At 26.4% G+C, this 26,162-nt stretch overlaps 1 protein-coding gene across 2 annotated transcripts in view; it reads right to left on the reverse strand.

The window, feature by feature from the left end:
• Positions 1-26,162, reverse strand: part of LOC107445254 (uncharacterized) — a 36,448-nt gene that overhangs the window by 2,296 nt on the left and 7,990 nt on the right. Inside the window, exons 1-20 of one of the 2 annotated variants that reach the window (XM_087165969.1) lie at positions 25,928-25,964; positions 22,259-24,270; positions 19,150-19,278; positions 15,837-15,864; positions 13,534-13,622; positions 11,992-12,081; positions 11,772-11,891; positions 11,580-11,651; positions 10,762-10,898; positions 9,893-9,983; positions 9,258-9,327; positions 9,098-9,138; positions 6,637-6,727; positions 5,129-5,267; positions 3,273-3,374; positions 3,126-3,186; positions 1,911-1,946; positions 1,626-1,693; positions 1,433-1,509; positions 56-595 (exon numbers count right to left, since the gene is read on the reverse strand). In XM_087165969.1, coding sequence (XP_087022095.1) covers positions 56-595; positions 1,433-1,509; positions 1,626-1,693; positions 1,911-1,946; positions 3,126-3,186; positions 3,273-3,374; positions 5,129-5,267; positions 6,637-6,727; positions 9,098-9,138; positions 9,258-9,327; positions 9,893-9,983; positions 10,762-10,898; positions 11,580-11,651; positions 11,772-11,891; positions 11,992-12,081; positions 13,534-13,622; positions 15,837-15,864; positions 19,150-19,278; positions 22,259-24,270; positions 25,928-25,949 — 4,015 coding nt within the window. In that variant the 5' untranslated portion in view covers positions 25,950-25,964. Of the gene's footprint in view, positions 1-55; positions 596-1,432; positions 1,510-1,625; positions 1,694-1,910; positions 1,947-3,125; positions 3,187-3,272; positions 3,375-5,128; positions 5,268-6,636; positions 6,728-9,097; positions 9,139-9,257; positions 9,328-9,892; positions 9,984-10,761; positions 10,899-11,579; positions 11,652-11,771; positions 11,892-11,991; positions 12,082-13,533; positions 13,623-15,836; positions 15,865-19,149; positions 19,279-22,258; positions 24,271-25,927; positions 25,965-26,162 lie in introns of those variants that run through there. The other variant, XM_016059607.4, reaches the window with a different exon arrangement.

A 26,162-nucleotide genomic window follows, 5' to 3' on the forward strand; every position in this document is an offset into this window, starting at 1 on the left:
GAAAAAAATAAAAATGGTTAAGTGAAAAATCATTATTTTGAAGAATGTTACTAACCTATCCTTCTTTGACCAGGATATTCTCTTCTAAAATTTGTAGGTGGAAATCTAGGGGGCATAGGATATCTTGTGCGTGGCCCCATTGGAGGAGGATAGAAAGGTCTAGATGGGTGAGGAGGAATATCGTGAAAATCGGGTAACAAATGTGGTGGAGTTGAATTTCTAGAGTTCTTCAAATCTGTAATAGGACTAGATTGCCTCGGTCCTAAGTCTCCATCCACAACAGCAGAATTTCGTCCTCTCGGCGGCGTGGATTCACGACCTCTACCATAATCTGAAGGAGTCATTCTAAAGTCCGAATTTGAGACAGCATCAGGAGGTGGCATATTCCAAGGTTGAGGTTGAAATGGAGGTAATGACTCAAATGGAGGTGGTGGATCAAATGGTCGTAAAAAGGGTGGTAATGGAGGTAAAGGTGGCAGTGGCCTATCAGGGGGTAGCATCATAGGTGGTGGTGGTGGAAATAGATTTGATCTGAGTTCTAACGAACTGTTTGAGTCTTGCGTATTCACAGAATCGTCATTCATGTTGCTAATTCCTGCAAAAATATTTATAAAAATATTAATAACTCATCCAACATAAAATAATCCTCATTGATGACCAAATTAATTTTTTATCACTAAATAATGAATAAGAGGCCACTTCATATAATTTCTTAAATTGCAAGTCAAACGTATGAACCACAACTGCTCAAGCATTTATCCCATTATAAAACCAGCCGCAAATAAGAAGAAGAAAAAAAAAAGGACAGTTTGTTTTTAACTAGTAGCATACACTGCTCTGCTTCATTGTAGGTTTAAAACCAAAAAGCTAGCATTTTTTTCTTCTAGCTCTCTGAACATACTGTACAAGAGTCAAATTGTAGAAGACCCAATATGCATGCATATAATAAAATTTCAATGTATCCCAGTGATTGGGTTAACGAACAGTTGGATAAACTCAATTATTTCTGTAATACCATCTACTCTAATCATTGATAAGTAACTTCACTTCTCTTCCTCAATTTTCATACAACTTTGACAGCAATCAAACATAAACTTAACAAAATGCTAGACAAAGCAAAATATTTTCCTTCACCAAATAAAAAACAAAATCAAACAAATCATGTCAACGTTTTTGCAGGATAATAATTGATTGCAATGTATAAAAGATAATTTGGGATAATCAGGAAAGCATTTGACAGTTATCTTACTCTTGCAATTTCAGTAGATAAAGAATATTTTCTAGAATATGACATTTAAACTATATATATTCCTTCAAGTATATAACTATATATACTTGAAGACAAGAAAAAAAAGATTTTCAAAATATTTAAATTTACAAAATAGAGACAGAATTAAAAACAGAATAAAATAAATTTAAAACAAAACCTTACTTTTTGGTACAGGTCTTATTATTTCATCTCTGGTAGAATTGGACCAATTCTCTTGTTCTCGTTCAAGCAAGGTTAATCTATAAAAAATATTTAAAAGTTTATAATTAGTGGGGTCACATTAAACCTATTCCATAGAATGATAGTAAACTGGCTAACATGAAAATATAACCAGAAATTTATACTAAGTATATACCTTTGTCTTAACTGCGTTACTTCCTGTTTTGTGTCTTCCAATTTTCTTTCTGCTGTTCTTGCTGCTAACTGTGTTAAAAAATTTTTAAATGTTTTTTAATCTCAAATAATCATCAGCTAATTTTAAAACTAAATTTAACAGATAAAAAATAGTGCTTTAAGTTTTAAATTACAAATAAATTCTTAATAAATAAGTTAAGAAAATTCTTTAAGACCACTTAGATATAAAAATTGAAGCATTCATAATATAATTTTAATTTTACAAATCACATACAAAATTTCTTACCCAATTTTCATGAGCTTTCTTTTCATGCAAAGAAATCTGTAAGAAAGTATATTGACATTAATTATAAATAAGTGGAAAAATTTTATATCACTTAACAGTAATCGGTGACATTGGAAAACTGACAAGCGCACCATTTTTATTCATGCACAAGAACTATTTCCTTGTAACCATGATTGAAATGAAAAGATCTGTTAAATCAATGGAACAGTGCAAAATTAAGTTTTTTTATTGACTGTCATTTTTTACATGAAAAGTTTTAAAATGTATGATTTTTTCTCTTTTTTTTTTGTAAATATATGGTGTTGTCAAAAAATATTTTCTCCTACACATTTATGCCACAGTTCAGGTGTTATTTTAATTTAATTAAGCATCAACAACACTAGAAAGGATCATTCATTAGGAGTCAAGGCTTGATTTTATTTGAACTTAAGACAGTAGTTTACTGAAATGGCTGAAAGGAAACAGGAACTGGTGTTCATCATGTATTACTTGCTATAGTTTGATCAGGAATACAAAACGTTTGATCAGGATACAATAATTAATTTCATTAAGCATCTGAAACCTAATGTAAATGCAGCTTGGTCAACATAACAAAGCTGCAATATTTACAATTACATAATGTTTCAGATGCTTCATAAAAATAATATGATAATAACAGAGGTGCTTTCCAAACTAGCTATCAATATTCACGAATCAGAACTTAGAATAACACAGAAATATATACAGTTAGCAATTACAAAATTTAAATTAGTGCAATTTAATGGTATATTTATAATTTAATTCTATTTAAGTATATGATAACAAAATTATGCATGAATTTACAATTAATTTTTTAAAAAAAGTAAGACTTTTTTTAGGAGAGAACATTAAGTTTCAGAATAGCTTGTTGGAAAGGGAAAAGATAAGAGTTCTTTGCTTTTTTTTATATTGTTTTTGTTTGTCATATATTGTTTTTAGAATTGTTTAAGAAGCAGTAAAAATTATCGTAGATTAGTTGTAACAATAAAATTTCATAAGCCTTGACAGTTAAGGGGGGGGGGGATTTCTTTTTAAACATACCATGGAAATTCTAAAGAACCATAATTTTTATTACTCACTAATACGATCGCAATCTTAATAATTATGGATAAATCATAATAGTTGGCATAATAAAATCTAGAAGTCAAAGACTAAAATTTATTATAGATAGAATAATTAATAAATAAACATGCTTACTTGACTCTTTAGATTTCGTTCAGTCTCTTCAATTTCTTGTTTCATACTAGCAACTTGGTACCTTATTTATAACACAAAATTTAAGTTTTAATTCTTTCATAAAAATCAAACAACATGGAAGTGAAAGATATACAAATGTAAACATACTTATAACTTGCATTTTCTTGTTCAATCAAACATATCCTTCGTTCAGCAGAAGTAGCATCTTCCTCAGTTCTTTGCCGAACAGCTTCCTGTACTCCAAGTTGCCTAAAGAAAGATTTACATGAAGCATCATTTTGTCTGTCTATTGATGAATAAGAATATAGTAAATTGCATCTTTCTAGAAACATTAATTATAAATGTTTCATTTGATAATCAACATTATACAGAATATCTGCATTAAATTGTCTACAGCGTGTACAGCTTTTTTAAACCATGAATGCTACACTAACATTACTCAAGCTAAAAATTAATATTGTATGTTTTTCATTTAACTGCAATTAATCATTCGAAAAAATATATTTTGATAATTTTCTGTGCAAGTAAAGTTATTAATTTTATAAGCTTAATTTCGAATAAAATATAACCCAAGGTAACAAAGTTATTCTATTTTGTATGTTATAACAAATTTTAGCAAATAGATTGGCAAGAAAGAAAAACAAAACTGGTTTTAATCAATAATAAATTATATGGGGAAAACAGTTAAAAACAAAACTAAAACAACTGATAAACAGGAAAAAAAATAGTTCGATAGTTTAAGTTTGGAAACTAGCAACATATAAATTCATATAAACTTAAACATATAAATTCATATAAACTAAAACATATAAATTCATATAAACTAAAACATATAAATATTCAAAACATATAAAAGCAAGTCAAACACAGTTTCTTTATAGAAAAAGGGAAAACATGTTTTCGGTGCGTGGAAAAATCCAGGCAGTATCCTAATGGAGGTGAACTCATGGCAAGCGAGTTAACATTAAAATATCATGAATTTAAAAAATAAAAAAGCCATAGTCAAAAAAAAATTTATTTATATACTAAACTCTTTATAATTTTTGAGTTATTGCACTTGAAGAATTGAAATTCGAATTTGTAGAAGAAAAAATACTTTGATAGAAATTAAGAATATTGTACTTTTCATACATAAATAGAAAACAACCACTGAATGAACTGTTAATTTTTAAAGTATTTATTAACAAGAATGGATATTGCTTTTCAAAAGCAGATGATATATATTCTCAACAAAATATTATATTATTGCTACCTTCTTCTAATTGCGTCAAACATTGTTTATCTAAATCCATCACTTAAAAAAAGGCTAATATTTTTGTTTGCTTTTTGTATGAAATCTTAAAGTCACAGCATGTGTTTCATTCTCTTTCTATTTTATCAGTGCCATTTTAGTGGTTGAACATTTTGTATTTGTTATTTAAATATTTCAAATAGCATTCTAAATTTCATGGAATTTTATCATTATCTTACTTAAGTTTTATTTTTAAACAGTCTTTATAACCAAAACTTTTTTATCTAACATTAATGACTTTTCACACAACAGAGAGGGCATGAAACAACACTTAAATCGCAAGACAAAAAAATGCTACAACTGCATTAATTAATTCACAAGAAGCACACCTGACACTAAAATATAAAATAGCCGCAAAGAAAAGCCGCACTTTCAGGAAAACTGGCCTTTCAACCCTCAGTGAAATTAATTCTCCAGCTGAAATGGTCTGTCCAGGTCCTTTTTCAAGGGTGATTAAATTACAAGCTTATAGACAGGCTTTGGATGACTTTTCAATAAATGCAGTAAGAATATACCTTTGCATTTTTACTGTTTCAGAAACAATTTATTTACCTTATTTTATGGAAAACTGAACAAAAAATTTCAGACATTATCCAAATTAGAGTTATCTAAGCTTCGAAGTAATAAAATGAACATTTTAAAAACTTGTGTAGTGTACTAACTAATAACACAAATATTTACATAATTATAAAACTTTATAAATTATAGTTACTTCTGCAATTGAATCTCTTTATCTTTAAAATAATTAGTCAAAACTTCCAGCTTTGTTTGTGCTTCAGCTTTATCTTGAAGTGCTTGATTATAATTAACCTTCAATTTATCGTTTTCAGATTTGACATCCAATATAGAAACTGCAAAATAATATTCCATATGTACTTCATGCAAAAATTTATCAAAATGGGAAACACAACTTGTTATAAATTTATATACATATAATAAAAATTCTGTAAAATAAGGATTGTATAATTGCTTTGTTCACAGTTTTACTTTAAAATAATTTCAAATTAAACACTAATTGTACCAAATACAATTAAACCATAATTTTGTGGTAGCAGTAAAATGAAACATGTAATACTATCAAAACCTTTTTTTGCATCAACCACATGCATCTTTGTATAACATTAATAAATGGAAAAATTTCCATTTAAATTTTTAATAACTTTGGGCATATCAATAAAGAAAATAATATTAAGATGATGATAGTTATTAACTAAAAAGTAGGATTGGATTGGGTTAAATGTGAAGTTTAATAACACAAGAGTTAACGTATAATCTCCTAAACTACACCTAATTTAATCAATACACATCATACCATCCAACTTTTACCGTCTTTAAAGAAGTGTTTCCCAAGCAATATGGAAATATCAATTGAAGTGATGTAAGCAGACATTCAATTCACTTTTAGCCAACACTTGTAAATACATTAAGATAAATTGCAGGTCTGCTATAAATGTGTTAAACTATTGAAATGTCAAGCTTGTCAAAATTTATTTAAATTAAATTTGTTAAAACAAGAATACTGATACATTTATATTTCCTTATAAACACAATTAAAAATCAAATATTTAGTGTTAAACATATATAACATATTTACAGAATGAAACATTGATGCATACATATGTAACTCTCTATGTGCTACAGCAACAAGGTTGCAAGTAAAGAAATAAACTATTACAGGAAAAATTAGGTGCTATACTACATTAACAATAATAATATATATATAAATATTTTAATTGAATGAACTGTGCACTTTTTTTCAGAAAATAATAGTAACCATGTTAATGATACACTACACTGAACCATTTTAACTCAACTGTCTACTGCACATTTAGAAACCCTCAGATTTTCCTATCATGTTAAGACATGTTAATGGAAGCCACTTTGTAATATGTTTCCTTCGAAGTGTGTCTCCTTCTGTAAACCTTTTAAAGAGACCCTATATTGGAAGTATTTAAGGTGAACAAACTCATGGATCTGATCCCATTCTGGTGAAAGGGATAGGTATCATCATGAAAAAATAAAATTCACACCAACTAACATTTCTTACTGAAAGTTAACCTTTTTCTTTCTGTAGAACCAATCATTTCTCGAACTTTAAAATGTTGATTAAATTTACAACACTTTAATTTTTAACTAAAAATGTTACTTATTTATGCATTATTATTTCAGAACTATAATACTTATGGCATAAACTTAAAAAATAATAATAATAATAATTACCTTCTATATCAAGTAGTCTATTTTTGGCTTCAGTTAATCTCTCAGATAATAGTCTGTTTTCTTCCTCTTGTTTTTGTAATTTCATTAAATTCTAAAAATATTTTGTTTGCAGTTAAACAATTGTTTACAAAATATACAATGCAAGATATCAAAAAATTACATGTAATAAACTTAGAAAAATCAAAAAAATTCTACAAATACAGTTGTACCTTAATATCACAAACTTTGGCCACACAAATTATGAAAGAGATTTTAACAAATTGTAACATCAAATTGAGAAGCAAAGATACTGACATTGTTTGAAGTAACTGTTTTAAGAAGTAAATATATTTTATACAATTTTCAAAACTTAAACAATTTTACAGTAACCTGAATTTTTGATATTACGAAATTTGGGTCTCATTCTTAGAGTTCATGATATCAGGTTTGACTGTAAAATTGTTTTTTTTTTTTTTTTGGTCTATCTTACATATTTACATACCTTACATATTTAAAGTTTGCATCATTTTAGAATTTTATACATATAAATAAATTTTAGCCACAAATTTTGTAAATTACACTTCCTTATTAATTGAGCAGTCTAAATTAAGAAAGAATAAAAACATAAAGTGGGAGAAGGTGAGAGAAAACAAATTTGTGGAGACTACTGAACAGAAATTTAAAAAATGATTAAATGTGAGACAACATAAAGACATGCCGTAATCACGAGATTAGCAATCAAACTTAATGACTTACTTCCTATCAATTATATTATACAAAGAAAGTAGGGTTTAACTAAAAAAAAACTTTTATTAACTAAGAGAAGATAAAAGATCATGATTCTTTAATTTTAAACTCAGTGATTCAAATAACTATTAGTCAATTTTTAAGAACCATGTGTTAAATAAATATGCAGCTCCAGCTTTATCAAGATGACAGATGCAAATAAAAATAGATGAAATCAATAAGTAACCCAATTATTCAACTTTCAGTAAACATACATATTGATAAATTTAAGCTTAAAGTTTTAAACATTTATTAAGTTGCACACTGCATATCTTAGCAAAACTTTAAATGAGTTAAATTTATCATTTCAAAACTTAAAATTAGTTTCTTTTCCCCATAAAAGGTCATTTACTTTAGAATTACTTCAAGAATCTTCAAACATTTTTCTTTCCACTTTTTGTACATTTGTCATAACACACATTTGATCAATTTTTATTTATTATAAAAATAAAAAGTAAATAAAAACTTTAGCAGCTTATTTTTATTTTAGTTTAAAGTTAATTTCTCAGGGCTCAGCACAGGTCATTGTAAATAAAGTGGTGAAGTTAAAAAGTGATAAATAGTGACTAAATTAGAAACAGTAAGTGTTAATATCTTAATAACCTTAAAAATATACAAATTAAAGAAAAATTGATCAAAAAACATTTTTTGCTATAGAAATAAAATATAACTAAATCACATCTTAATTAACTGCTATTAAAAAAATACATACTAAACATTCATTCATTTTTCCCAACTAAAAAAAAATAGCAAAATGGAAATAAAAAAAGTAAGATAAGCCTTTAAAATAGTAAATAAAAGTTACAATTTTTTAAGATTGTGACATTAAGTGATAAAAGTGACTCATGTTGAGTCCTGATTTTTTGACTAAAAAAATATATTAATTTCAAATAAATTAACAATTGGTATTAAAATTCTTCAAAACACTCCCAAATTTAAGAATTCTAGAACAGTTAAGAGGATTATAGCATAAAAATGTTTTTTTAAAAAAAATTCTAATATATTAGAAAAACTATCTCGAGTTCTCGATCTCAACAAAAATTGAAACAATATAATTAATTTAAAGATTTTAACAATCGAAAAAAGTTTACTTTTTATCATTTGCATACTCATGAGCAGTCCCAACCAAATCATGATTTAAAGAGAAGTACTCAAAAACAAACAAATTGATAACATTAAAAACATAATTTTATAGATTTAAATAAAAATTCACATGATGAAAATAAATACATATTACTAAACCTTCTTATATTAATATAAGAAAAAAATACAAAATATAAATAAATAATTATTTTATTAAGTAAAAAAAAAAAATTTAAAATTTTAGTTAACTAAACAATTTTTAAGATCTTTTAAAATAGTTATATAAGCTTTAAAAGAAACAAAATTTATTATTAAATTATAAAATTACAATTTTAAAGGAATTTAATAAGATAGTTTAATGGAAGGATGCAAAGAAAAATATTTGTAGACACAATGAAATCAATATTTCTACAAAACATCTTCATTAAAAACAATGGGAAAATTTGTCAAAAAACAGTATCTATAGTTATAACAAATATAACAAACATTATTATATAACAAACAAAAATGTATGTACTTTAGTTTCATAACTTCAGGAAACAAATATAGTAGTTAAACATAATAGAAAGAGGCAACAAATATAACAAATTAAACAAGAAAGGATTCAACTTACATGAGTAGAATTTTTTAAGTATTTCAGTTTCTCTTCGCTAGCTAAAAGAGAAAAATTATGTAACTAACATTCAATTATTTACCATATACATCACATTTTTGTTTCCTACAACAAAAAATAGAAATGGAAAATGTGAAATAAAATAAAATTAGTGACTCACTTTTGCATTCTTCACTATCCCCACCTATTTCTTCAAAAGTTCTGAAAAGCTGAACTGCTTCAGATAAAGACTATAACAAGAATAAGGTAAAACAATTTAGATGTTACAGAGGATTATCAAAAAATTTAAAAAACACAATAAGTTTCAGTTTTGATTTTTTTTCCCATTATGTAACTAATATGAATATATCAACTAATTAGTAAGGAAAATTTTAGTATTACATCCAGTGACGACAATTGAACACATTAAATAACACATAAGAAGTTTCAGCTATATCTTAAACAGAAAACCAATCTAAAAAAAGTTTTAAAACTCAATCATTTCTAGCCCAATTCTGACTTTTGCTGCAAATAGCAAATTTTTCAAACAAATACAAAGAAAAGGGTATTTTATGATTATAAAATGGAACTTAGGAAATAATTTAACAATTTGAAACTTTTTAGTTTTTCACATGTTGTTAGAAATTACTTTTAATATTTTCATTTTTGCACAAGCAACTGTTATCTAATCAGATAAACCTACTTCAAATTTTTTTAACGAAAAAAAAAACATTTTTCGTTTAAATTACTGTATTTCTTGATATTTTTATTTGTTCATTTAATTCTAAAGCAAGAGAATTGATATAATACGCTTACTTCAATTTCAGTGGTTTTTTCTTGTAGCGATTTCTCTGCCTCTTCATTTTTTTGTGTTTCCAGACTCAGCTTTTCATTTAATTCATTTACTCTATTTGGGATAGAAATAAACAACATGAATGATAAAGATATAATATATATATTTTTATTAAAATAAGCAGACAACCAAATGAATGATATTTACTTATTTTATGATATTTTGACTTTTACATGAACCAAAAAAAAATATTAAATCAAAATTTGTTGTACAACAAATATCATTTACTACATGTTCTTTACAATCAGGCCATGAATGATAAAGATATAATACTGATGAATGATAAAGATATAATGAATGATAAAGATATAATGTATCTATTTTTGATAAATTAAACAGACAACCAAAAAAAATTATTTTAAAAGACAATCAAATGAGTGATATTTTGACTTTTACATAAACCAAAAAAAACATTAAATCAAAATTTGTTGTACAACAAATATCATTTATTACATCCTCTTTACAATCAGGCCATTACCGGTTTTGGGGCGGTAAATAATTATTTTTTAAATGTAACTATTTAGACGAAGTCATACTAGCCACAATTAGAATGTTTTGGCGTTAGAAACAAAAACTTTTACAAATGTGAGATTTAAAAGCTTATATATTGATAAGGTAAAGGAAATTATTTTGTTAAATAAAATGCATTCGCATGAAATGTTATAGCATTATTTCTCATTGAAAGACATTGCACTAACTTTTTTTTTTGATTACCTAAGTTTACAGGTAACAATTAATACCATGCATATTTTCAATAACTCACAGACAATTTCAAAGAACATAGATTAATATAATTTTCAGAAACTACATTACATTACAATAAAATTTAAACCTTAAATTCCAGACTTCAGCTTCTTGTAAAAGCTGGTTGCAATTTTTTTGAAGCAGGCTAACTTTCTCTTCATAAATTTCGTTAGCTTGACGATATTCTGATTTTTCTGCAAGCAAATTTTGTAATTCCACTTCTTTCTAAAAAATTTAAAAAACAAAAGTCATAAAAAGATATGAAAAAAACTTAAGATATGTGAGACTAAACTAAATATCAATTAAAAATAACTAATATATAAATATAAATTAAATAAAACCTTTTCTAACATATTTCTTTGATTGAATAAATTCAAATCAACAAATAAGAAAATAATACAATTAAAGTTAAGAGCATCTAAAATCAACATTAAAAGAGTACTAATCAAGAGAAAAGTGAAAAAACTATGAAGAAATAATGCACATCACAAACATATTTTTAAATAATACAGTTCTAATGATTTGCTATACATTAAAACATAATGTAAGGATTGACAATAATAAAAAAAAAAATGAAAAAGATAAAAAGTCTCTTTATTTTTCAGTCATGTTGTGACATATATTTTTTTTTTTCAATTTTTGAAAAAGCAACATTAAATTGTGCTAAATTTCCTGCTAATAAAATGTGATTACTAAGATATTAATTGAATAGTCTACTAATATAAAGGCTTCATTATAAAATACACAAAAGATAAATGTTAAACATTTGATTTACATAACTTAAGAATGCATGAGAGATAAAACCCTAAATAGTTAAAACAAATCAAAATTCTATTTTGTAATATTTTTACATCGAAAAAATATGGTATATTGTTTAAGAATTAAACAGATTTCTTTCTTACTAACTTCTTGCAATGACTCTCTGAGCATAACTAATGTTTCTTCAAATTCCAGTGCTCTATTTTCAACTTCCCCTTTCTAAGGAAAACAAAAATTAAAATTTGCTCAAAATTATGATCAATAACAAAGCATAAATTAAAACATCTCATCTAAAATATGTCATTTTTTAATGATTTCTCTACATAACAATTTTTTTACCTGTTCTAATAACTTTAAATGTTCTTTTTCATGATCATGAATCAGCTCAACATATTCATGCTCCCTTTTTCTCACAGTTTCTACTTCATCGACATTTTTTTCCAATTCCAAAGTAGTTTCCTAATGTTTAAAATTCAACACCAAATAAAATGTATAAAGTTAAATACATGACAATTATATTTTTCAACTCAATTTTTTGTTCGAAATTATAATAAATTACCTCAAGCTGCTGTTTCAGACTCTCAATTTCTGTCTTTAATTTAAATGATAATATTTTTTCTTCTTCAATAACACCTCTTGAAATTTGGAGCTAAAGAAATGTAATGGGTTTTTAAAGATTGTTATAATAGCAATAATAAACATCAATAAAATAAAAATCATAGATTACAAGCAAATGAAAAAACAAAATTAAAAATAATTAAAATAAATTGGAGATATGTGGTTCATAATCTATCACTGCCGAATAGAATAGTTTATGGCTTTCCAACCATTGCCTTTCTTTGTTATATTACCAAAAGAATTAAATACTTTTTAAAAATAGAACACATTTTTCTGGAATAAAGAAAAAAGTACAATTTTTAAATTTATGTTACAACTTTTGTCTTTACCATAACCCCAGTACTACTAGCAATATCCATAGCACTCTCACCTGTACATAAATGAGGCACTATGCCACACAATTTTCAAAGCGATGTCTGTGCAATTTGTTTTCAGTGTACAAGAGTAACATTTAAAATTTGTATTGCTGACCCTTAAATTTTTTCTTATAAAAAAAATTTAATCCTATCAATTCTCAGATGTATTACATCCCTTTATCTCAAAAAAAAATTTGACATCATATGGCATGCTTTTTAAAAATATATTTCTTGTAATAAACTCTTTTAGCTACAGCAAGCGATCTAAGGATGTGTGTAGAGATTTTTGCACATTTTGTCAAAAAATTTCATGTTTTTTTACAAAGTTACAGACATCAATCCATTTCACAATAAAAATGTTAGATAAATATTTTTATGTAATAAAAAGTTTGTTACAAAAAGTAAAAATTAGATTAAACTGAAAAGTTGTATGAAATCATATTGACCAACCATAAAATTTATTTACACTAAAAAAAATTAGTTATCCAATTTAAACATTTACACTCGCGTGTTTGGTCAAACTCAATATTATAAACGGTTGATTGGAAATGTAATAAATAATGTATAATTTAATTCTTAAACATTATATGCTTATCAATCAGAAAGCAAAGTTAGCGCTTTGAAAGTCACTTTAAATCAAATGCAATTTTCATATCAGTTGGGTATTTGTTTTTCGTGAAGCAATTTTTTTTACATCTAAGAATTGGATGAAAATACAATTGAAAGATACAATTTTAACAAATAAGCATAAGTTTTGCATATTTATTGACGGATTTATTTCGTGATTTTAACTTTAATTTATTATTGACATTTATTTTTGAAGAATTAGTTCTTACAAGACTCGAATTATATAAAAAAAAGAAATATTCAACTGAACTGAGTGCAAAAATTTAAATTTAATCCAAAGATTACATTTTCCATTAAATAGCAAAAATTCTGAAATAAAGTGTAATATATATGTTGGCCTGACTAAACAAAGTCGAAATCATTTCTACAAAAAAGAAAAAAACGCATAGAAAGGTTAAAATGCCTTTCACACGTTGACCAAAAACTTTTGCACGCTTGTGTACATTTTTTTTTATTTACTTATTGAACTTTCACAAAAATAGAAAAATTTACTCATTCACCTCTAATTCAGCTTTTTCTAATTTTTCTTCTAGAATTATCTTCTCGGCAGTTAAATTATAAAAATTTCTTTCCAAAACTGTAAGTCTAGCTGCAAATATAAAAATTTATATAGGTACCACTGTAAGTACAGAATATACTTCACAAAATAAATTTGCAAATTTCAACTCATTTTTCCAAAAGTTAGTAAACAAATTTGCTTTAAATTTTATAAATCCATTATGTGACTTATTAGTTATCTGCAAGAAAAAAAGGCTCAAACAATTGCAGTGCTAGTTTACACTAAGAATTAGTGACAACCACAACTTTAAAAGAATCAAAAGGGTTTTTTCAAACAAAATTTTCAATTTTTTTTCTTAAAATTAAAGTAACCAGTTTTATTTTGAGCAATTTAATTCCAAGTATTATAATCAAAAAAATTTTTTAGTTTCTACAAAAATATTGAAACCCTCTCACACAAAATGGCTCACTCACTTTCTTAGCTGCATTCGTTGCAGACTCAAGTATTTTATAAAAAATTATTTACAGAAAGTTTTGTCTTTAAATCAGTTTTCTCAATTTTGTGGAAGTTTATTTGACTTATAAATAAATATATTAAGTTAAAACTTGGTAACTGTGCTATAATAGCATGCTGCTTAAATTAAAAGTAGCACATGAATATTGATAAACATAAAATAATTTTTTTAGTCAAAATTATTACTTTTATAAAGATCCAAAAAATAAAAGTAAAATTTTTATTGAAAGAATATTTTACACTTCAATTCTCTTAAACTAATATAATTTCAAAAAGTACACATTCGACTGCCTATTAAAAGTTATATCAAGTAATTTTATGACTGTTAAAAGTTATATCAAGTAATTTTATGACTTATCTCGCACACCAGATGTTTTAGTATTTTTTTCCTTCAAATTTTAGCTCAAAAGAAAATTAAATATTAAACATTTTAAGCATTGCTTCACAAAAACTTTTACAGTTAAATAATGACTGTGTTTATGTTTAATTCCTGTAAACCAATTCAAAACTGTAAGTTAAATTTTAGGCAAGATAAAAAGTTCGAAAAAAGTTGCACATTGAAGCTTTCTCATTAAAATCGGAAAAAAAAACATACTACTTAAAGTTAGCAATCAATTTCTTATCATACTTGCTTTAAAATAAAAGCATAAAAATTTTGCTCCTTCAATTCTGTAACAGCTCCTTCCAAATCCGGTTTAGGATATAAACTGATATTTTTCCAGAAATCAGATATTATTAACACTTCATTGAAATATTACTTGGTTTGATTACTCTTACCCTAATTTCCTGTGTATTATCTGTAGCTCTGTATAACCTGCAGATGTTAATTTCAACAACATAACAAAAATTTCAGGATATAACCTGCACCCTGTATACAGCATTTCATTTAGCACATGAGAAATAAAAATGAATCCCAATTCCCCCTCCTGCCAGTAAAATCTAAGTCACATATAAGCCAATAGGCAATGGGCGAGCAGACACATAATTTTTAAGGATAATTCACATTGGATTCGAAAAATTACATATTTGAGTTTGGAAACTCAAACAAGAACCCGATTTTGTAAGTGTTTCCCGGGTAATTATATATTACCAATATGGTTTTTGTTCACATCTCCGGTAAATTTTTGCATATTTTTTTAACGGGTAATCAGCAGATTATATGCAGGAAATTAAGGTAATTGAAAAAATTTATAAATCAAAAAAGTATTGATTGTGATGAGTGAACCAATTGAATTATCAGAAATTTAGTTATTGAGTATCTTAATGCAATTTTGTTACTTTGAAATTTGTTATAACTTATGCAGCAAATATGTTAAAATTTATTTTTGAATTTATTCTCTTTAGAAACACTAGTGAGTCATAATCTAATTGATGAAACGCAAAAAAAAAATTTATTAGTGAAAGTTTTAAATCATTATATAGAAATTTGTAAATATTTTATGGAAAAAAATTTTACAATAGTTACAAAAAAATATTTACTATTAATAAAATATACCTCAGAAATAAATTAAAAGATAAATTTATACTTTTTAAGGTATTCAAATTTATACTTTATTCTATAAGAGATTCATGGACAAAAAGTAATTAGCTTTTTTACAGTTTGAAAACATCCATAAGTGTTTAATATAAATAATTTGAGAAGTTTAAATTTAATAACATAAAACCAGTTAAAAAAAAACTAAATAAAACTGACACATAACTGGAACTTGTTACAGAAATAGAACTGATACATAACTAGAATTAGAAAAAAGCAAATTAAAGGGAACAAATTAATCAAATTAAAAAACATACCAATTAATTTATTTTCCTTCGATTTCCCCTACAAAATAAAAAACAGAAATTTAAAAAGCTTTAATTTCAGTCATAATAAATATAGGTGAAATTTTCAGTTATGAGTAACTCAATATGTTAATTACGTATTAAAAAAACTTAGCATGAAATTGCCAATTTCAATATTTTAAACATTCTACTCAGTAAAGAAAAGAAAAATAATTTAAAATCAAAACATAAAATATTATCTTAGGGTTTTATTTTTATCTAAAGTAGTTACAATACAAAATATGTAAAGATAATTGGGATAAGGCAAAACAGCTAACACTTTTGAAATCATAATGACTATCATCATCATATTCTTCGATACAAATGAATTTAAATTAAATCACACTAAATTTCATATAGAAACTTCTAATATACACAATTAGAAAAATTTACATGAAAAAAGTTTTTTAGTAAAAAATTAAATTTTAACAACTTAACAGGACAAAAAATATTGTAAGGGCACAAAGTCTTGTAAATATAATTTTTAATAGAGCTCAAAATTAAATATATTCACTTCACATAACATAAGATCTTAAAATATGAAATTTTCTTGTTTTCATTTCTCATGCTTGTTGAAATCATAAAATAATTTCTGATTTTGATAAAGCTACTCACACTTTTAAGGTCAAACTAAAGAACATAGCTCGTGAAATCAAATATGAACATTCCTTGCTTTTCTGTAAGCAGTATTATTGCAGAAAAATCATCCATTTACAGATGTTAACGAACAATACCAATGCTAATTAAGTAAAAATATTAGAAAAATTAGGTTTTCATTTGGGGTTTTTTTTTCACATTCTTAAGTGTTCCAATTAGGTACTAAATTTCAACAGTTTCGAAACTTTTTAGTTCCAGGAACTCCTTATCATAGATATTTCCTGCACAACCCCCAGATTGTTAAAAAAAAATTTTTAAGCAAATTGACGACCTGTAGCATCATAACGAAAATAATTTTATAATGTGTACTTTTTCATTTACCACAAAACGTATGTAAAGAAATTTCATTTCACATTATTTATATCAAAACATAATTCCGAAATAGAATGGATAAAATATTAGAATAGTTAAAAAACATGTCTTTAAAAAAGCTTTTCCTTCAAAATAAATAATAGTTAGTCAAATCAAAATGTTTTGTAAAAAGGTAGCAAAAAATTTTATGAATTGATAATCATTTTCTTACATATTCTATACACGCGAGCATGTTCAGTTATCTTTAATTTGTTTTATTTTAGTAAAATAGCAATTTCTTTCAAGTTCATCTCCTTCATTTATGTAAGCAAAATAAATTTAGATAAAAACAAGTTTAACAAGTTAAACAGAGAATAAAATTAATTTGTAGATTTGCTACAAATAATGGGAAATTTAAAATTATTAAGTTGATTTAAATATTCAGCAATAAAAAAAATTTTGTGCATATCTTTTAAAAGATTTATGATGGAACTCCTGGAAACCTTTTTCAGAAATTAGTTTGGGAATTTCTCTATAAGCATAAACATTATAAAAATGCAACAGAATAATGCTATTTGACTAAATCATTTGAGTTTGGTAAAATACATATCTTTAATAAAGGTATAATAAGTTGCATGAAAAATAATTTTATAATCCAATGGTTATTATCTAAGTATAGTTTTAAAACATATAAATATCATAGAACATAATTTCAGAAAGAACAAAATAATGTAGCTATGATTAATAATTTACTAGTAAATTACTTCATCTGAAGAAAGAATCATTAATATTTATAATCATAAATATTTTCAAATCATATAATCCTAAATATTTTCATAATCATAAATGTATTCAAAATAAATCATTAATAATCATAAATAGTTTTAAAATCAAGTTACTATACCTTATTTTATTTTTTTGTACAGAGATTAGTATACTATTTTGTGAAAATTAATTTAACTATGCATTAAAAACAGTTCAATTACTTATACAGAAATAAATACTTATTGCCGTCGGAAGATTTGGAAAAACAATAAAAAGCTTTAGATTTCCCTATTTGCTGCCTATAGCAAAACAACAAGAATCACTATGTAATTGGTTTTATATAATTTTGATTTCATAAACTTATTCACAAAGAGTGAACATAATTACAAATTGATAAAAGAATAAACCAATGATTGTAGGTATTTAGACTTAAAAAAACACTGCAGTAAAGTAATTTCTTGTTTATTAATAATCTCATAATCAAATCCTAATACACTAAAAAATTATTACATAAGCTTCATACACTATTACAATGTTTGAAGCAATATTATTCAGTCAGCTATTTTAATTATCAAACAATAAATCACCATTACAAAAAGAATTCTTAAAATCTAAAGCTCATCAATTTTAGTAAAACCTAAAACAGTAGAGCACGATTATCCGAACCCTTATTATTCGAACGTCCAATTATCCGCACTATGTCCGAATTCGTTTTTTTTTTTTTTTTTTAAGTTTAGAATGCTTTTTAACTTATTGACAATTTTTCTAAATTTAGAAGAATAAATAATATCCACTACATTTGATGACCATATTTAATTTATAACCTTTTTCAGCAGTTTTCTTATAGTAGACATACATATATGTATTGTTATACAGTTAAACCTACATACCCCTTTAGCCCTCTTCCACTGAAAATTATCTTCCAAGAATGTGAACTTCATTTTGACAGTCTAGAGAGTCAAAATGATGTTGATCCAGTTCAGTTGATTTATTTAAAAAGAATAAGGGATATGGCTGCTCTAAAAAGAGCATCTTGTTTGAAACAAAAGTCTTTGCTGGATTTCTTTTGCAATGGGAAATAAAGAAAAATGTGACAAAATCAGTAATTGACAAAAAAAATTATAAAAAGCTGAAATATGATAAAAAAAATTCAAAATGAAAAAAAAAACATTAAAAAAATAAATCAATAAAAAATATTTTTAAAAAAATACTTTTAAACATGCCAGAGCTATTTTAGATAGTACTTCCAGTCCAAAGCCTGGAAAAAGTTAGAAGGAAAGTTCGTGCATAAATAATAATCATTTGAACTAGATTCTAAACAACTTTCCAATTATCCGAACTCATCCGAACAAACCACGTTCAGTCCCGAGCAGTTCGGATAATCGGAGCTCTACTGTACCTTACAAATACCTTACCTAAGAAATACCTTATCTAAGACAGCAATTGTATTCTATCAGCTAGTCAAAGCCAGTTAATAAATGTAAAAGTCATGATAAATGAATAAAAATTCAAAAACTTAATAGAAAATAAAAAAGTAGATTAAAAATAAAACTTGAAGTTTAAAATGACATACCTTTATAAAAACAAGTGAAACTATTAAAATTATGCATGGAATAGCACTTAGAGCTGTAAACACTGTCACTTTTGGAGAAATTCCTTCTTTTTCAAGATCCATTAATATGGTATAAAGTGGTTCTGGAATCTGTAAATATAGCAAAACATTTAAAAGAAAAATAAATTAATGAACAGCAGTTATTTTTTTTTGAACAATTTTTTAAGAAAGAAGCAATGATTGACATGTTAACAATGATTGACTAATAGAACTTCGATTTATAATTATATAAAGAACTCTGAAAAAATCAGAATTGAAATTCAAATTATATATTATTGTATACTACAAATCACACATTATATTCATAATTGTAAATAGCATACTAATTTTCATAACCAAGTGCTATTAAGTATGACTACTGGAAACAGTTCCTTCATAGAATGTTAAAAGGTATTTTTCAATAAATATATTTAAAACAAAATGTATACTTAATCATGAAATTATATGTTAATTATAATTTATAAAGTAAACAAAAAATATTTAACCGTAAAGTAAATACACAAATTACTAAGTTCTCATTTTTAAATCGATTAAAGGTTTTATAAATTTGTATTAATTTCATTAAGGGGCTAACAGTTTTAAAGCTTCTTAATATTTGAGCTGAAAATTGTATTGAAACATAAAAGTTTTATTTTAAAAAATAATATTTGTAATTTTTTAAATATAAATGTTATTCCTATTTTTTTCACATTTTGACAGCTTCACTGTATTTTGTTAAGGATTTACTAATAACATAAATTTAAGGAGAAAAACTTATTCCTAATTTATCGGGTGTACAAATTAGTTCGGTCCGTTTTTTTGTGGTCAAAAATGCATTTATTTCAGAATAAAATGAATGAGCAGATTAATCAAAGTATTGTCCATCGCTGGCTTCTACTATTTCCCACCTCTCAGGCAATTTTCAAATTCCACCTCGAAAAAATTTCTCGTCTTTTGAGGCGATCCAAGTTAGGAGCAAATTTTCGATTTCCGCGAAAGAAGTGAACCGGTGACCTGCCAAATCGTGCTGCATCCGTCAGATCAACCAGTAATCAGAAGAAGCAATGTCCGGCGAATACGATGGATGGATCGTCTTTGCTCAAATTCCGGTTGTTTTTCTCGTAATTCACGGCTCAAATGAATCAATTGTAACCTATACCGATCGCCCATAATGGAATCGCCAGGTTGTAGCAGCTCATAGTATACAACACACTTTTGGTCCCACCAGATACAGAGCATGAGCTTCGACCCATGAATATTCGGCTTTGGTGTTGAGCCCAATTGTCTTGCTTGTGAATCATACACATGGATTTCAATCATACGGAAACGGCTGGTTGCGTAACTCCCAATGATTCTGCAAGCTCCTCTTGTGTTTGACTCAGATCTTCATCGCGGAACTCCTCCAATTCTTAGTCTTAGAATTTTTTTGGCTGTCCAGAACGAGGCTTCTCTTCAAGGCTGAAATCATCATTCTTGAAATGTCGAACCATTCCTTACAGGATTTATCAGTTGGAGCATTGTCACCATAAATTTCTACAAGCATTCGATGCGCTTCAGTTGTACTTTTCTTCCAATTAAAGCAGAGAATCATAAATCCTCCACAAAATTTGACACATTCAACAAAGTAAAAAACAGGGTTTTTGTATGAAACTCAAAGCCATATAATTTGTATCAGTGTTTTCATTACAGAAAAAAATGGGAGAGAATTTCTCACCCTTTCTCAAAAACAGGGGGAGATTTCAAAAAGTTAAGTGAGATTTCTAAAAATTAAAAAAACACGAATAGACCTGGAAAAATATTATTTCTTCAATTATAATACATTTTTAACATCTTCTAATTGAATATTTTTGCTGCATCATCATATGGAAAATGTTATATATCTTCTTTTTCATCAGCTATTATATTTATTTGACTGAAAAATATCCGCATTTGTTTCATTTTGACCATTTCTACCGACATTTGTTTAATTTTCATTTGTCCACTACGGAGTAGAAGATGTCGCCTTAACAAGGTATTTGTCCATCTTACATTCATGCACAAAAAATTTAAACGTCTTACAAGAAGAAACCTTACCTACGGTGAACACGTGGTTGCAGAGACATGTGTTCTAAAAGGGGTTCCGTAGTTCGGGATGGTTGTTTTGCAGTTCGCACCGATTCTGAACCATATTGGTAAATAGGGAAACTAGATAACAAGGATCGATGTTCAAAATAATGAAAGATCAAGGAAGAAAGTGAAACGGATTTTATTCAAAATGGCAAAAGACGAAAGTTTTTCCAAAATTCAAGCATTTTGAAATTGGTCAATAGAGTGCGCGAACTTCTCGCGTTTATAATTTTTTATTGCGAGAAAAGAAAAATATAGGCGAGATTCTCGCGCTGTAGAGAAAACACTGTGTATATTATTGACAGATGTCTAACCTCTCTGAAACCACCAAAACCAGCTGCCACTATGAAACATTCATAACAGCCAGAGCCATCTTTTGAAAACGGACCATATTAATTTGTACTCAACATTTTTACATAAATCAGTTTTTTAAACAAAAAATTTATTATAAACAAAAATAATGAAAATTACTAATAAAAATTTGAATTTTCAGTAACCTGGAAATAATATAAGTACACACAATTGATATAGATATAAAAGTACTTATTAATTCAGGAAAATGAGAAAAACGTAAATCAAAATAAATTATTATAATATAAATAAGTAATATAGGTTTAAAAAAAAAAAACTTTTTGTATTTTATTAACCTTGGCACTTTTTTGTACTATGCAATATTTTGTTTGCCTTAAATTTAAATTATTCATCTATTAATTGTTAGACAATTTTAATGGTCAATTTTAGTCCCCCCCCCCCATTTTGTCCAGTTTTCTTCCAGCAAAGCCAGCACACGAAGTTAAATTTCACGAAAATCAGAAAAAAAGCTAGCACTAACAATAAGAGGTGCATGAATAATGAATGTTTGAGAATATAAGAGAATATTGAGATATACATTCCAAAGGGTTCTAAGAAATAACAAGGATCATTTACTTTTGTTTAAGTTTACAATTTTCTTATAACAAAAAAAAAACTGTTTAACTGAACTCACCCAAGGTAGTAGGGCATCAATAAATGTCCTGATAGCAACAAAAGTATTTTCTACAGCTATGTATATATCAAATTCAAAATTACTTCCAGATTGCTCCGTTTCTTCAGTTGATGAAAAACTATCAGCATCACTTTCAACATCTTTTAAATGTCGAGTTTGATATGCATTTAAAAGATTACTTTCAGTTTCTTTAAATTCTGAAACATTTAACAAATTATCTAACTTAGAACTATCACTAGATAAATCAAAAGATTCAGAACCATTAACATTTTCAGCAGTATCTCTATTTATATCAAGTATATTTTCATTCTCATTAAAAACTAAATCCTTATCATCTGATATTTCAGCATCAATATCAGAATCAATTTCTTTGTCTTCAGATAAGACTTCTGTATCATCTGATTCTTCTGATATGGAACTATTTGAAGAATCATCATTTGAATGTTCATCCTTATTGGAACTAATATTATTTAACTCTTCAGTAGTTTCCAAAATAGCTCCAACTTTCTTTTCAAAGACATTTTCATTGGATTCAATTTTCTTTTCATGTAGATCAGATTTTGAAACAGAATCCTCAAATAAATCCTGATTTCCACTCTCTTTTGGCACATTAGCTGTACTACTTGTAGAAGTTTCTTGAACATTGGACTCTCTCTCTGATAACGCACTTTCCACTGTATGACTTATATCACTTTTTGTGACTAAGTGTTCACTTACGGTATTAGATTGCTCAGTCTTCATAGCTAAATCCAAATCTTTCTCAGTTTTATCCAACAAAGACGTTTTCATAGATTTTGATGAATATATAGCTTCATAATCAACATAGTCTTCTTCATCATCTTCATCTTCCATCTCATTTACATCCTCAACTTTACTATGTTCCTCAAATGTACTCTCAAACGTCTTGGCTAGTTTCCTGATTCTATCAACCTTAGCAGCCATTCTCTCTTCAAATGGAAATGTTGAAGTTTCCTGAGTAGCAATAGGTTGTGAAGGAGTAATTGGAATATCCTCGGTAAAAAGAGAATCTACCATTTGCTGAAGGTGGTCCATGTTTAAAACAGAAGAGGGATTATTCAGGTTATTATGATCACTACTTACCAGTTCAGGAGTATGTTCTGACTGCATAAAAGGTTGTTTACTATGAAAATCTTGATTCCAACCTAAATTTTCAGAAGGTACACTTTGAAAGGAAGTAGTTTGCTTCTCTGAATGATGTTGACTGGCAAACTGATTCGTAAATTCTCCAGCAGTGTTATATCCCTGATTTTGAAGCAAAGCCATCGTCTCATCATATCCTTCATCAAAATTATTCATAGGAGGAACATTAGATTGAATATGACTTTGAGTAGACATTTGATTTTGAGTCATAGGAGGAACATTAGATTGAGTATTACTCTGTGTAACCATTTGATTTTGAGTCATAGGAGGAACATTAGATTGAGTATTACTCTGTGTAACCATTTGATTTTGAGTCATAGGAGGAATATTAGATTGAGTATGACTCTGTGTAACCATTTGATTTTGAGTCATATGAGGAATATTAGATTGAGTATGACTCTGTGTAAACATTTGGTTATGAGTCGTTTGTTGAGGAGTTGTGTGAGGAGATTGAGAATGATGTAAAACATTACTTTGTGGGTCAAAACCTTGAGAATGAAACAAATTATTACTTTGGGAATCAAAATTTTGCCTCATGTTGCTATTAATTGTTTCATGAGCTAAGTTTGGTTGAGAATAATACTGTGAAGAAGGATTTTGCCAATGAGGTTCAGTGGATTGTGTTGTTTGATAAGATTGAACACTGCCGTGAGAATTGCTCAAGATTTCAGCATTTGGTACAAAGTTTGATGCCATGGTATTTTCAGATCCGAAATGGGAATGACTAGAAAAATCAACATGAGAAGTTTGGTAATTAATGCTTCCACTTTGAGAAAAATGATTTCTAGAATCAGCATTTTTGGCAATATATAAGTCAGATGAAGCATGAAAATGACTGTTATCATCATGCCCTGAAATTAAAAAGAAAAAAATATATTTTATAATATATTTTGAATATACTTATCATTATTTTATATTATATTACAGAATATTTAATGGCTTAGTTAAATTTTATTACTTCTTTAAGTTTTAAAAGCTCTGAAATAACTCTTATTGGTGTATAAATTCTGAAAAGAAAACCCGAGTTATAAGCAGATTATCTTATATTAAGCAAAGTTCACATTATTGTCACCTCTTTATAATCTATGTTGCTTTACTTTTGTCAATATTGCTATAATTTTGTTATAGAAGTACTTTAACTTTACAGTCCATTAGCAAAATTATAAAATCAATTTAAACCTATGGCCATGTTCATAAAATTATTTTAATTCATATCAACTCAGTACTTTTTTCAAATAAAAATGAAACTTTGTATTACATTATTTTAACATGGACTGCTGAGGAATTAAAAAAAATTATTTGAAATAAATATGCAGCTAAATTTGAAATAGATTATAAAAATAAAGTCTATAAAAATAAAAACCAATGTCATCCTGTCATCAATTTTAAAATATAAATTCATGAAATTCATCAGATTACTTCTTATAATTTATATATGAAATGAAATCATTCGTCATTTATTTACACTGAACACTAGTCAGTATACCAAAATATGTTTGATAGAATTAAAACTTAAAACAAATCTGAACAATATAACATAAAATTTGTTTAGTTTTAAGAAAAAATTAAGAATATTAGCTATAAAAGTTACTATAATTCTGAGCATTGATAGACTTTAACAGTTTTTTTAATGAATCTTAGATGATTCATTAAAGATAGCAGAAAATTTTTGCATAAATAAAAGCACTAAAACAATTTTATTTTGCTTATCATAACTCCCTTGATTACGACTTGCCGGAATACTTCATAGGCAACGTTAATTTAAAATAAATTCTAGTAAAAATAATTGGGCCACTGATAATTATAATATTGCATTGCACATTTTTATTTGATCATCAATTTTTAATTTAACTTAGATATAGACAGGTTAGAGTGATATAAATTAATATATTGTATTCCCATAAATTAAAGCCTCATGCCAAAATTACCACAAACAAAGTTACGAAAACATTTTAAAGTTAAAACTTTAGAGGTATGACCTGGATTTAAATATCACATGGAAAAGCGTGAATTGAAATTCATGCTACAATAACAACAGCAATGATCTGCAATACCATAACTTTAAAATGTCTAATAAAACACAAATTTTTTAAATCATTAAACATTAGAAATTCCTCTACAATTCCTTACAGGTCATGCAAGGAGTTCTTATTGATTATTTTTGGCTATGAGTATATGTACTCATAGCCAAAAATGCCTTTTAATAGAAAATCTAAAACAATTTTAATCTCAAATTAAGAAACATAAATATATAACCCATTTGTTTACCACAATCATTTCAATTTCCAAAAATGTTTTATCATAAAAAGATAGACATTTATTTAGAGTAAGTAATTAAATTTTTAAAAAAAACATAGAAAAATAAGGAAGAATTTGACTTCACAAGTTCTTTGAGTGAGTTTATACAATTTATCAGGAAAACAAGGGATCTGTACTGAATAACATAATTGTGTTATTTACATTTTATACAGAAAAAAAATTCCCAAAGAAACAAAAACTTTTACTTACATTGTTGATGAGCTATAAACATACACAAAAATATGCTTTATTATTTGTTATATTTGCAAAAAAAATCTAAAAAATTTTTCAATGTAAAATGATTTTTTGTTCAATGTTTTGATTTTTTTCATTCAGTTTAAATAAAAATTTCTAAGAAACAAATTGTACTCACATCGATGATGAGCTATAAGAAAACAGAAAACATATTATACGACTTACAAGCTAAAAGAACTCAAATTAAATA

The sequence above is a fragment of the Parasteatoda tepidariorum genome, chromosome 6, assembly GCF_982258835.1.
Source record: "Parasteatoda tepidariorum strain Cologne lab strain chromosome 6, Ptep-v5.0, whole genome shotgun sequence".
Classification (NCBI taxonomy): Eukaryota; Metazoa; Arthropoda; class Arachnida; order Araneae; family Theridiidae; genus Parasteatoda; species Parasteatoda tepidariorum.